General features: G+C 31.0%; 2 protein-coding genes across 9 annotated transcripts in view; one reads left to right on the forward strand and one right to left on the reverse strand.

Annotated features, from left to right (window-relative positions):
- The window catches only part of LOC106475651, a 10068-nt gene extending 3642 nt beyond the window's left edge, over positions 1-6426 (reverse strand). For 3 of the 8 annotated variants that reach the window (XM_022379709.1, XM_022379714.1, XM_022379715.1), the window contains exons 1-4: positions 6236-6426; positions 3965-4232; positions 1364-1526; positions 252-398 (exon numbers count right to left, since the gene is read on the reverse strand). In XM_022379709.1, the coding sequence (XP_022235417.1) occupies positions 252-398; positions 1364-1526; positions 3965-4027 (373 nt within the window). In that variant the 5' untranslated portion in view covers positions 4028-4232; positions 6236-6426. Of the gene's footprint in view, positions 1-251; positions 400-1363; positions 1527-3964; positions 4586-6021; positions 6160-6235 lie in introns of those variants that run through there. The other 5 variants (XM_022379713.1, XM_022379711.1, XM_013936332.2 and 2 more) reach the window with 5 other exon arrangements.
- A 1865-nt stretch (positions 6427-8291) lies between these two features.
- Positions 8292-13176, forward strand: LOC106475652 (39S ribosomal protein L40, mitochondrial-like). Its single transcript, XM_013936333.2, has 5 exons — positions 8292-8513; positions 9155-9256; positions 10771-10941; positions 12069-12267; positions 12886-13176. Exons 1-5 carry the CDS (start codon positions 8449-8451, stop codon positions 13006-13008), a joined length of 660 nt encoding a protein of 219 aa, XP_013791787.1. The 5' UTR covers positions 8292-8448; the 3' UTR covers positions 13009-13176.
- Positions 13177-13570: the final 394 nt, after the last annotated feature.

Here is a 13570-nt window from a genome sequence, read left to right on the forward strand (position 1 = left end):
TCCTGTATTTTTTTTGTAAAACCTTCGTCTTTCAGTCTCAAAGCTATGTGTTGTGGTCTTAATTTTATATATTGCGTTATGACGTTTTGTGAAAAATCTATACGTGATGGTGAAAAATGGATATAATTTTTAGATTCAGCATACAGGAATTACTGTAGAAGATGTAAAAATTTCAAGACAATAAAACCATCGTAAGCCAGTGTAATTAGTCTGAATGAATATTGATAAGTGACTGTGACTTGTTTACTTACTGTACGTTTTCCTTGATGCAAGAAGATCATAAAAAAACTTTGAGCCAGAAAATACAAGACTGAAGACCTGCTCAACTGGTAGAGGGATCACCGAGTTCATCATTTCTTTTCCATCATGATTCAAACACAAACACGATACTTCGCCAACTATCGGGAGAAACAATACAACTTGAAACACTCGTGTTCACAGTAATAAATATAAGATAATTAAAAAAGTGAAAAACTAGAAGTATTTTCAAAGAAGAAAAAGCAAAAATACTGAAAACTTGCCAACTCTGTTCATTGGAGGTATGCCAGTACAGTATTACACAGATTTATAAATTTAAATCATATGACAGGTTACACCATAAGTAATACCATCACCTGAACACACTAAAAAAGTTAATGTTAGTAGGAAATGATAAAACAGTGTTTTTAAAAAATGAAGGTTGCCTACCAATTACTGAAAACATGGACTATTATTAGAAATGATAATATCTTAAAATATATTAAGGGAATCAGTTTACTCTTCTTAATAATTCCCTACTTAACATTTCTTAATGTGTTTGGTGTAGTTTATAAAGTGACTTAGCTTACTTACACTGCATGTTCCTGATGACAAGAGCCGATAAGGTCTTGTAACTTGAAATTCTTTCTAATAAATGTTCGTTGATGTTAGCTATTGTAAGTTTTTGCCGATTGTTTTTGGATTATAATTAAATTGTTAGCTTGTTTGTACAAACCTACCTTCTCAACTAGGCCTAAAATTACATTATTAAATTTGCTCTCTGTAAAATATAAATTGTAAGTCTGTTTGTCTAAAACGGGTGTTTATGTTTTAAACTTTATCTACTATCGTAGATAGTTTTTGTGACACAAAAATTAAAATGTTGAACTTTTAAAAGTAAACAGAATTTTTTTTCATTTGTGATAATGTTGTTCAAATAATTTGTTTTCTGCCAAATCAGCTACTACTTAGAAACCTGCCTTTAAATGAAACAGGCTAACACCCTAAGACAAAGTTTATTCATTCATGTTATACACTATAGTAAAAACTTAAAAGCCGTTAAACTAATTGTTTCTCCAAAGAAGAGTGTAATATGTTTATTACAGACATAAAAGATTACACTCACCATCATGATCATCGGGTTCTGTTTCTGTAGTGTCACTGAAGTCTGTTGGATACTGCACAGAATGGATCTGTTCTATTGGATCTACACTTCCTACATGTGGCATTTCTTCTCTAGGTTCATCCTCCACCAGCTCAGAGACACTTCCTGACCCAGCCACCGACTCCTGAAATACATCCATCAGTTACAACCATATCATTACTCTACAGAAAAGTCCATTAAGGATGGTAGGTTTACATTAAACACTTCCTGACCCAGCCACTGACTCCTGAAATACATCCATCGGTTACAATCATATCATTACTCTACAGAAAAGTCCATTAAGGATGGTAGGTTTACATTAAACACTTCCAGAACCAGCCACTGACTCCTGAAGTACATCCATCGGTTACAATCATATCATTACTCTACAGAAAAGTACATTAAGAATGGTAGGTTTACATTAAACACTTCCAGAACCAGCCACTGACTCCTGAAGTACATCCATCGGTTACATAATTAACTAAGCAAACTAGTCAGTGAAAATCTAAAAAAAACACTAACAGAGACTTTGTTAAACTTTATGTAAGGTCAGTGAGTTATTATTTATTATTATGACCAAATATTTCACTTTTTCTTAGAGAGAGTTGAATGTTTTCTTCGTATTCTCAGAGCTTCATCACTAATCGTATTTCATTGTTATTTGTATCACTTTTAAGTGAAGAAAACAAGTTTTTGTTTGTTTATCTATTCTTGGAATTTCATGCAAATTTACTTGAGAATTACCTGCACTAACAGTCCCTAATTTAAAATTAATAAACTAGAGAAAAGGCAGCTGGTCAACATCAAATCAAAAAGGCAGCTAGTCAACATCACCCACCTTCAAAACTTGGGCTACTCTTTTGTAATTTAAAAGTTATAAACTAGAAAAGAGGCAGCTAGTCAACACCACCCACCTTCAAAACTTGGGCTACTCTTTTGTTAATTTAAAAGTGGGATTGACCATCACATTATAATGCTCCAACAATTGAAAGGATGAGCATGTTCAATGATGGGATTCCAACCCACAACCCGCAGACTGTGAGTTGAGTACTCTAACTTCTACATCATGCAGGGCCAAATGTTTAGAAGCAATCCTCAATTAATTCAATACTTTCGACTCATTCAAGTTATATGGACTTACTAGGATGTATAAGATGAAAAAGTCCCATTCAGTCAACAGCCTCGTCCATATGTTGCACACCACAGATCGAAGACAACATAGAATTATAAAACACCGACAACCAACTGTATCTCTAATCCACCTACTATATCTATTACACACAGTTTCAGCCCACACCAAAAACCTGAATAATAGGTCTGGCCAGATGAAAAACCAATTTAAGTAGCCTAAAGGTTTAGGTTCATCCACATATTCCATTGCAAGTACTGTTACTTTCTCAGTTTTCTAAGTGTTTAGAATTGAGAAATTTTGCACTTGTACAGTTTCTTTCTGTACAGACTCTGAATATATGTAGTTACGTAAAAGTACAGTACACTGTTATTTTCCTTGATCACTTTTAAATAATCTCTCACAGGGGGCATTCTAGAAGTTTATACCAGGTGTTTGCCTTTCCACACTGTATTCTGTAGCTTAGAGAAGTATTTAAAAAACAATGAATAATTTAATATCTAAATGTAATTAACATACTTAATATAATAGTGATAGATATATAAAAAAAACGAGAAGCCATATTCTAAAGCAAATAATAATAAAACGCACTGAGAAAAAGACCCCTTTAACCACACACAGAAAACAAGCACAAGTGTACTTTAAATTAGCTACATTCAACATACACACCACATGTGTCTGATGTTGTACTAAAGTTAGGGCAAATAACCTATACACAAACCGATACATATACACAGCCAAATGGTAGTATACATACACTTCGTTTTATAATAAAGCTACAAATTGTCAAACTATATACAAACAGGTACTCTGTATTCAATCTAATAACTACTATATATTTTATATTTTAGCTTCTAAGTTTTTGTTTTATTTCAATTTGATAAAAACAAAACTTATTTTCAGTTTTCATGTGAGGGAAAAATGATGGTAACTTATCTTAACACCCATTTCATGTGTACAATGGATGGCGTACGTCTGAAATTAACATAGACGTTTTACTGAGAAAAGTGTATACGTATGTTAAGAGTGAGTTGAATGTTTTCTTCGTATTCTCATCACTAACTGTATATCATTGTTTTTAATTGGTCAGAAAAGTCAATACTTAAATCTACCTCAAAAGGACAATGTTTTAGCGAACTAGTTGAATGTTTTTTTACAAATATGATAGAAGAAACAAGCTTTAGCACAACATACACATTTTTCAACTAATCAATTTAAAGCAGTTTTTTGTTGTATTCCACATACAAGCAACAGCATCCAAACTAATTTGGCTAAACTTTCTTTTTATCCAACTAAATTTAAGTTAAAAAAAAACTTAATTTCAAATACACAATGTATCACCCTAGTAAAAACTTAATTTCAAATACACAATGAATCACCCTAGTAAAAACTTAATTTCAAATACACAATGTATCACCCGAGTAAAAAAGTATACGACACATGAATCAACTTACCATCAGTAATAATATTGTTACTTCCTTCAACTCCTGTATTGTGGCTACCAATGTTTCACTCATCTCTTGAGGTGTAACATCCAGCTAATCGGCCACTATGGTGTGTGGTCATTCTTATGTTCATCAACCCGTGATCCACAGTTGTCATCGTCGCTAGTGAGGCCCGGTTCTTCTCCATAACTAAGACGTACACACTGCCACAGCTAATAGTATCGTCGCTAGTGAGGCCCGGTTCTTCTCCATAACTAAGACGTACACACTGCCACAGCTAATAGTAAAATAGCCAAAAAGACAGGAGTTCAATAATTATAGGGAAATCTTCATTAGTGGTTAAAAAAAAATCCAGGCCGAGACAAATTTTGCAGCAATTAAGGTGAAACATATCTTTAATAACAACTTACTCCAAAACAGCTTCAAATAAGACAAACTGTATGATTAAGGTTCTTAACTTATTATCTCTAAAAGAGCATTCCACCAGAGCATCGGGTAAGCCTTATCACGAGCAGCAAATGATGTAAAGAAGTGTTTTTCACCATCTGTACAAACTTGAACTGCATTTGGAATTACTCGTGCTGTTCTCTCTTTGGTCATGCTGTTGATATCCGTGCACTGAATTAGCAACTGAAACGTAATAACTTAAGTTTATTATTACGTAACACAAACAACAAAACACACTGAAAGGTTTGGAAGAGACATTATTTAATGAGCTATCTAACTGGTGAAAACTTCAAACCTTTAGAAGGGATATAGTGTAATAACTTAAGTTTATTATTACATAACACAAACAACAAAACACACCGAAAGGTTTGGAAGAGACATTATTTAACAAGCTATCTAACTGGTGAAAACTTCAAACCTTTAGAAGGGATATAGTGTAATAACTTAAGTTTATTATTACATAACACAAACAACAAAACACACCGAAAGGTTTGGAAGAGACATTATTTAACGAGTTATCTAACTGGTGAAAACTTCAAACCTTTAGAAGGGATATAGTGTAAACTGATCCATTTATTTACATCACCCACTGACTTACTGTTTATTACGGTTCTCAGACATAGTTCAAAAAGCAATAAAATTAAAGTATTTGTGAAAAGAGACCTAAAGCCCCTAAAATAAATAATTGTAGCTGTTACAACCTGCTGACATTCTAGTAAACAAAAAACATATGTTTAATTTCATTTCATATTTTTCAACTTTATTTACAGTTAGGGTAGAGATAAAGTATAAAGTTTTATCCAAAAAAATAGATTCATTCAGAAGGTTCTAGAAGATTATGTAACTGAAATATGAAAACTGTGAGATGAAAAAAAGTATTTTTATTCTTAGCATGAAAATTACCTTACATTCAGACTATTCTGAGACTGAGTTAGTGAATTCACTGGTGAATCTTAATAAAAATTCTGATTTTTTGTGTACAACAAATTTGTGTAATGGTTGCTAAAAGCCTATTAAATTTCATGAAGACACACTTAATAAATTCAAACTGATATTAAACATTAAATCTCCAATACAGGCATTGGTCCAATGGTGTGGTATTATTGTTGCAAGGTGCTTTGAGATTCCAGGCCTGTAGTTTAATTTATTGTTTTAACTGCCACCATCTTATCAGTGTCAAAAGCCACTTCAGAAAAATCTATGGGATTTATATATCAGTAATAACTTGGCTAAATTAGGAAAATCATACCAATTTTTTTTTTTAATTTGACTTAAAGAAATGGAACTCGTGATTAACACGTGTAAAACTAAAACATTAAGTTAAAAAATATATACACGTAATTTAATTTTTAGTTTACCAAGTATTATAAAAATGAAACAACTCTGGGCCTACTAACTTAGTCTTAAGTGTGTGCCACAATAAAACTATATTTAAACTTTAAAGTTACAGGCCTATTTTTTTCCTAAACTATATTTATTATACAAAATATTAAATTCCAATAAAAATAATATATGTCTTTCTTTTACTTTCCACTATACTTAGATTTTTTTAAAACTCAATCATGCGCATTATCTAAACGGGTACCATAAAATCACGATTAAGACAGCCGATAACTTACATAAAGAGTAACAATTTGTCACTCGTTCCCGTCAAACTTCACTTACTAACCCTAACCATTCTGTTGAATATGTAAGCCTAACTAACGTCGAAGACATCATGCCTCTAAATTTTATGATTATCTCAATGACCTTAAATTATTTTGATTTTGAGCTAATAACTCACATCACACCACGTATTACTGTTATGATTTTTTAAAACAAAAATACACTTACCATACAGCGAACAATGACAGAAAATATACGTCATATCCGTTTTCCAGTGTCATTGGTTCGAAAAAAAAACCTTAATATAATTTCTTTCGAAAGAACTTATTACATCATTATCACGTACGACAAACATGTTGTTGTTTATTAAGCACAAAGCTACACAAAGGGCTATCTGTGCTCTGCCCACGATGAGTATCGAAACCCGGTTTCTAGCTTGGTAAGTCCGCAGACATACCGTTGTGCCATTGGGGGACGTACAAAAATGTAACATGCTGAGTGTTTGATGATATATATATATCACACTTTTTCTTTTCGGCTTTTAGAAGAGAATCACCGAATTGATTTAAATAATTATAGTGCATAATACTTTTTCTAGAAATACTCGCATTCTGTAATTTAAAATAACTGCAGTAATTTCCCATAAATTTGTCTGTGATACTAGAAAATTTAAAACAGGTTCGAAGGACTTAATAATTCTATTAAAATAGATATTAGTGATAAATAAATCATTACCTATAATTGAGCTCATCAATTCAATAATTTACTTAAAACTCTGAATCAACAAAATTATTAAAGACAAATTTATGAAATAATTTAAGATTTTTAAGAAATTTCTATTCAAGATCATAATTCTACTTATCTTTTAGGTTTTTGTTTTTTAATTAACTGTCCCTTTAAAACCGTAAACGAGAAGTGTGGATGAAAATAAATCGCAAAATTTACAGCTTATACTCGTTCAGGTAGCATTACACTATGGTGTTCTCAGGTAAACTGTAAATACTTTGGATCTGCTTCGAATAAGTTCGCCAAATAAGAAATTCGGCCAAAATGCTGAACTTAGGTTGGTCTGAGTTAATACTAATTAAGTGATAAGCAGATTGGATACAAAGTGTAAAACACAGTTAAAACGATCTTTATTATTATGATGTACGTTTTTTGAAGCTGGCGAAGCATGATTACACTTATACTTGTCATAACACATTAGTTATTTATTAGGCCTATTACATTTTTAAACACTACATTCTTTATCTAGTCCTTCATTTACGGAATCTTAAGAATTAGAAGAATGTGTAATAATAGTGTTCCAGCCACATTATATTTGTAAAATCCATTGCCAACGACCCATTTCGCTCAATCCAGAGTTCTTCAGCTCGCTGGGATACTATTAATCCAAATAATAAAATTTAAAATTGAAGTTACTAACGATATACCGTAGTAATAACTTAAGTGAGACGGCCTCATTATATTAGAAGAATAGAGCAATATATTGTACATATTTTCTATTGTTGTAGCATAGTTCTTTCGTTAGTGGTTTCTTTTTAAATTGCCCCCCAGTGGCACAGCGGTATGTCTGAGGACACAACGCTAGAATCCGGGTTTCGATACCCGTGGTGGGCAGAGCACAGATGGCCCATTGTGTAGCTTTGTACTTAATTACAAACAAACAAACAATCTTTTTAAAGTATCTGGTGAGAATTATTCAACTTTCAGTCTAAATAAAGACTAATACACTGACTAGTTCGCATTCTATTTTGAAATAATCCGATCTACCTCTTTGCTCTACTCTTGAAATACCCTTGAAACAATTCACGTTTTAACGTCGTGTTTATAATCTACAGATATTCTAAATATTCATTAGCGGATTTAGACCCTTTGAGCCCCCATGCAATTGCATGGGTTGCACCATTTCTAAATCTAGCAAAGTAGATATTTCTAGGACTTTTCTAATTTTAACAATATTCAATCTCTAACTAATACGTAAAACAAATTACATCATAAATATAGTTTATAACAGTATCTTAAAATATAAACGGCTGCTCATTTCGTTAAATACAAGCTTTCTGTCTCTCTTTTTTAACACTATTGAGAACTTCACAAAAACAATATTGTAGTTTGTAGCTAGGTTTAAATATTTTTTTAATAACAAGAGATGTAAATACCAACTACATAAAACTATACGACGAAGAGAACAGTCCCTGTATATTTTTTTACGCATTGATACGTTAGGAGTTTTTATTGTCATACACATTCGTAGTACAGATTTGCTTATACCTTGTCAATAACTACAGAATTGTCCTTGACATGACTCGTCGTGTCAATTAGTACCTTCGGATAATTATTTAGTTAGAACTTAGACTCTTGTTTAGCTGTTATTAATATTATGTGCTATTTTATTTAATTACTCAAAGGGGGCAAATTTTGAAATATTAAAAAGTATAATGTCATTATTATTTCCTGTTTTCGTAAATGGTGTATCCCTTGCATTACTGAAGCACCAACCTAGGTCTGTATTATGGCTGGAGACTTGCACTAAAGTCTGTGACTTACACTAAAGACATTAACTTGATTAAGTTACCACTTAAACTTTAGTTAAAATGTGAAGAAGTGGTAACTAGTATTTTATTTGCAATATTTTAAGTTGTACTTACAACTTTAAATTATACTACTTTTTATTGCATTACTACCATAACAGTGTAGTTTACGCCAGGGTATAAAAAAAAGTGCAATGAGCCGTAATTTATAATTTATTTCTGTGTCGGTGTGTACCCTTAAAAGTTAAATACCCGTAAATTTCTGATAATGGCTTAATGAATTGTGATTTTATTTTAAACTTCCATCTGCTTCAGTAAACGTAGTTAACGCACCACAGTACAATCACAAAATGATAAATCATATATTTAAATTAAGCCTTTTGCAGTTTTTTTAAGTTACATGATTTCAGTGAATAACTGTTTGCTTAAACACATTTCAAGATAATTTAGATTTTTTTCACTAGCAAGTTATGATGTCAAATTTGCTGAATGTAAATCATATTTTTGCATTCCAAGATATAATATATTTCACATTATTTTGGTATAATACTAAATAGTAGATGCTTAATAAAAGTAGAAGTGTATTACTCTATAATATTATGCTATATTTCAGGATTTGTAGCTCTGCTATTTCTCAATGGTGCCACCAACTTTTTAACCGAAGAATCCACACCGCTTCACAACCTCTTCTTTTCCACCTTTCTTTTCCACTAGGGTAGGATATAATAAATAACATGATCCTAATGTGTTTATTATATGATACACATTCTTTTATATAAATAAAACATTAGAAGTAATAAAAAATTCATATACAGACATTATGAACGTGTTTAAGATTAAGTACCATTTAACTGCCTTTTTAAATTAAATTAAATTTAACTAGAAATAATGAAATCATTACTTAAAACTTTGGGAGAGTTATGAAATTATCTCTTATTGTCATTAATATATGTTACAGGAGGGGAGTTAAGCCCTCAATTTGTACACATCCTAAAGGCATACAGAATATTATAATTTTAGATATAAGCTACTATCCCTTTAAACAATACAGAGTAAACATTACACCATTTATATTACAAACAGGATGTTGTTTTTTTTTACTAAATGAAAAGTTAAATATAAGTCATCCTGGAAATCATTTGTAATTTCCAGTCAAGTATCAACTGCATACTGGAAAGTAGAGTTCTACATTTGGTCGTCAACTCATCATCGTCAACTTTTATTTTGCTACTTGATGATGTTTATTTAAATATGCTTTATAAAAAAAACACATTTCAGCTAACTAACAAACAATCAACTATTTCTACATTAGAAAATGGTTCTGAGATTGTTTTAAACTTCACAAAGTAAAATAGATAATTATTGATGGTTCCAGGGGCTTGCTGACAAACATTTTAAGTTTCACTTTTTTTGTTATTTTCCAAAATCTGTAATTTTGTGAGGAATAATATAAAATAGTGCATTATGTGTTGCAATATTTATTTATATTTATTTTGTGTTCCTTACAATTGTATAAAATGGTTTTTATTGTTTGTCTTTATTTATTATCAATGTGGAAAAAGTTCTTTATCATGATACCACCTTTTCATACTTTATTTGGTTATTGGTTATTTTGTTATATTTATTTTTATTAATTGAGTTCTTAAATTGTTTTACATCTGTTGTTGCCTGATGAAGGTTCTGTTAAGAGGGTCGAACGTTCACGAATAAAGGTATTTTAACATAGTTATTGCATAATTCTACATATTAATTTACCTATGTTATGGGTCTTAAAAAATCTAACATATGCATTTTTATATGTGTACAGCCTTAGCAGTCAATAGTTAAGGTTTCAAAGTGTTGTTTGAACCGAATCTTTACTGTTTAAGGTGCTTTTTGGCCGAACATTCTGTTAGGGTTTTGTGTAATTCCTTATCATGAACCACTGTCGTGGTTTACGATTATTTCAATGGATACCGAAGCAGAAAATAGCAATTTATCTTCACAGGTCAAAATAATTCTGAATGCCAGTTCTTGTAGTCAGGCTCCTTATAAATGTTAGTATATAACTGTTTAGCTATCATATAATTATGATTTAAGTAACCATGTAGGTAGTTGAATAGACGTGAATTGCAGAACGTTACACCTGATTCTTTATACAAGAGTAGTGGCAGTTCTGTCTACGAATTAAGTTATTGTTGGTTGTAATGAGCTATCTAAGTGGTTAACCGTTGCTCTTACTTTATCTAGTGCTGAGCCACTTCGAAAGAAGAAGAAAATTGACCCTGCTGTCCTTAAAATGCGAGAAGAAAGGAAAAAAAGGCGTCTGGAGAAAGCTATTCGTAAGTTGGAAAAATCAGCTCGAAGACTTAAACCAATTGAAGAAATTGAAATTACACCATCTCTAAGGAAAGAAATTACGTACGTAAAACAAACATTTTGCATTCTTGAAATTAAATTTCTTATTCTGTTGATTATACATACAGGTGTATAATAAAAAAAAAGAAGTAGGTGTGATGAAAGTTAATATTTTAAATGTTTAATGATGTAAAATGCTGTAGAGAATATTAATGGAGTTATTCAACTTTTTGCTACAGAAAAATTCCTAAAACAAACTAAAAGATTGTTTGAGGTTTGTGCTTTAGTTAGCTCACCTGAAAAAAAAAAAAGCCATTTTCTTTTTTTTATTATACAATCACTTGCAGTTGGCGTTTTCACGCACAGAAAAATGGATCAGTTCATCAACCAACATGTTAAGTGTTTATTGTAAACTTGTTTGTCTATTTTGTATTTCTAAAGAGAATGAAAATGATGACTAGTGGTGTATCAGTCGATTCCCAACTTTTTTTGATAAATAAGATTTGTTTTAAAGAGAATGAAAATGATGACTAGTGGTGTATCAGTAGATTCCCAACTTTTTTTGATAAATAAGATCTGTTCTACCAAAATGCAGCACAATAGCACGTGCTTACCATTTGAAAATCTCCAAATGAAGAATGCACATTAAGAACAAGAGAGTCTTGGTACAGTTCTTCATTGCTCTTTACTCGATGTACAACTCAAACCCCAAATTATTTATTTTTTAGATAGATACGTATATGCATGGACTATTATATGATGTTTAAATATAATTATTTTATATCATTTAGTATTGTTCTTTCAATATAACCCATTTTCCTTTTAGCCATTGGAGGGATTATAATATTTTCATCAATCCCACTATTTTGTTGGTAAAGAGTAGCCCAAGAGTTGTCAGTGGGTGATGTTGACTGGCTACCTTTCCACTAGTCCATCACTTCAAAATTAGGGATGGCTAGCACAGGTAGTGCTTGTGTTATTTTGCATGAAACTTAATAAACATGCCTTCAAAACATTAGAAACTAATCAGACTTATTGAACTACAGAAATTGCTTTGGATAATTCAGCTGTAATTAAAACTAATTAGTGATCTTTTTCAAATTAATGAATTTCAGGAATTTATAATATCCAATAAAGTTGCTATTATTAGATATTGCAGTTGAAAAGTATAGATTTTTTCTTCTTTAAAGTTTGAGAAAGAGAGAAGGTAGCCATTTGACGTTTGAGGAAATTGAAGAACAGTATCAGCTACAAAAGAAGTGGGCTCATTACAGATACCATCAGCATCTGGCAGAAATGAGCATGATAGAAAGAATTATATCTGCACAAAATCGAGCTCTTGTGGCTTTGCGTGAAGAGTCTGAGGAATTATACCAGGAAGCTATTCAGGTAAGTTTACAGTTTTTAGAAAGAACTATACACTGTACAAAAAGGTACAAATTGTTAACTTCTTCTGAGCAGTTGATGTCTGTTTATTTTTAAATTCTGAAATTAAAACTTTATTTTTATTTGTGAAAGTTAACTGCACATTTTCTATGAATTATTTAAATCTGACGATGGTGATGTTACCTTATTATTATAAAACTTTGTTTGGCAAATAGTAATCCCATAATAAATTGTTTAGTGTTCATACAAAACGTGTTTTTCTCGTACTTTATTTACGATAAATTACATAAATAGGATTTCAGTTGTAAGATACTAGTAGGTGTCTGTAACAGGATCATTTTAGTGACATTACTTAAATTTATGACTGTGAATTGAAAACATTTGGTTTTGAAAGTTGGATTTTTGTACTGTGATAAATGTGACGCTGAAATTAACATAAAGGCCCATTTAGACTATATTTTTACAGGTTAAACACACCCAATTAAATTAAAACTCAATTTTCCTGTTGGCTAAAACATTTACTAAACTTGTTATTCTATTTGTGTGATAAACACAAGTTATGTGAGATATTACAGACCAGTGTTTTTTGTAATTTTATTATGTATTATTCATGTCTTTTAGATTGATTCAGCACTTATACCATTCAAAGTGTCAGGACCAGTGCAAACACCACCAATCAAAAACTATGATCCTCCTGACGGCGAATATACGGATATGACCAAGAAATGGGATATTCTAAGTTAAAGTTACAAAAAAAAGAGAGAGATTGTAGATTATGCATAGATAATGTTTAAAAAACTGGTTCTTAACCAGAAGATGAGTAGGCTGCTACTAAATATGAAGGACGGTCGTAGCTTAAATTTTTGTACAATTCTTTATGTATTGACAAAATAAAACAAGGTACTTGTCAGATTTGTATTCTCTTCTATATATGTTAATCTTCTGTTCATAACAACGATACATAAAAGGTATATATAAAAATTAATACATATTGCTCTAAAACTTAAAGAAACATTTAAAAATGAGGAAACATTAAACTATTTACATAAGGAAATGAGAAAAAACATCAGTAAATTGAGTAACATTTTCAATGTGTAGTTTGTAGAACAGCTTCGATGTGTTACTAACCACCACTATTTTAGGTTTAGTATTTTAACCACCATGCTTTTTTTGTTGTTTTTTTTGCCAAATAGGAATAAACAATAATAGTGAATAAAGTTTAATTGAGTTTCTAAAGTACTTAAAAGTTTTTACTAACATCTGTTGAGTAATTCGATGACGAGGAACCCCATTTGAGACTAATAAT

The sequence above is a fragment of the Limulus polyphemus genome, unplaced genomic scaffold (genome assembly GCF_000517525.1).
Source record: "Limulus polyphemus unplaced genomic scaffold, Limulus_polyphemus-2.1.2 Scaffold8935, whole genome shotgun sequence".
NCBI lineage: Eukaryota > Metazoa > Arthropoda > Merostomata > Xiphosura > Limulidae > Limulus > Limulus polyphemus.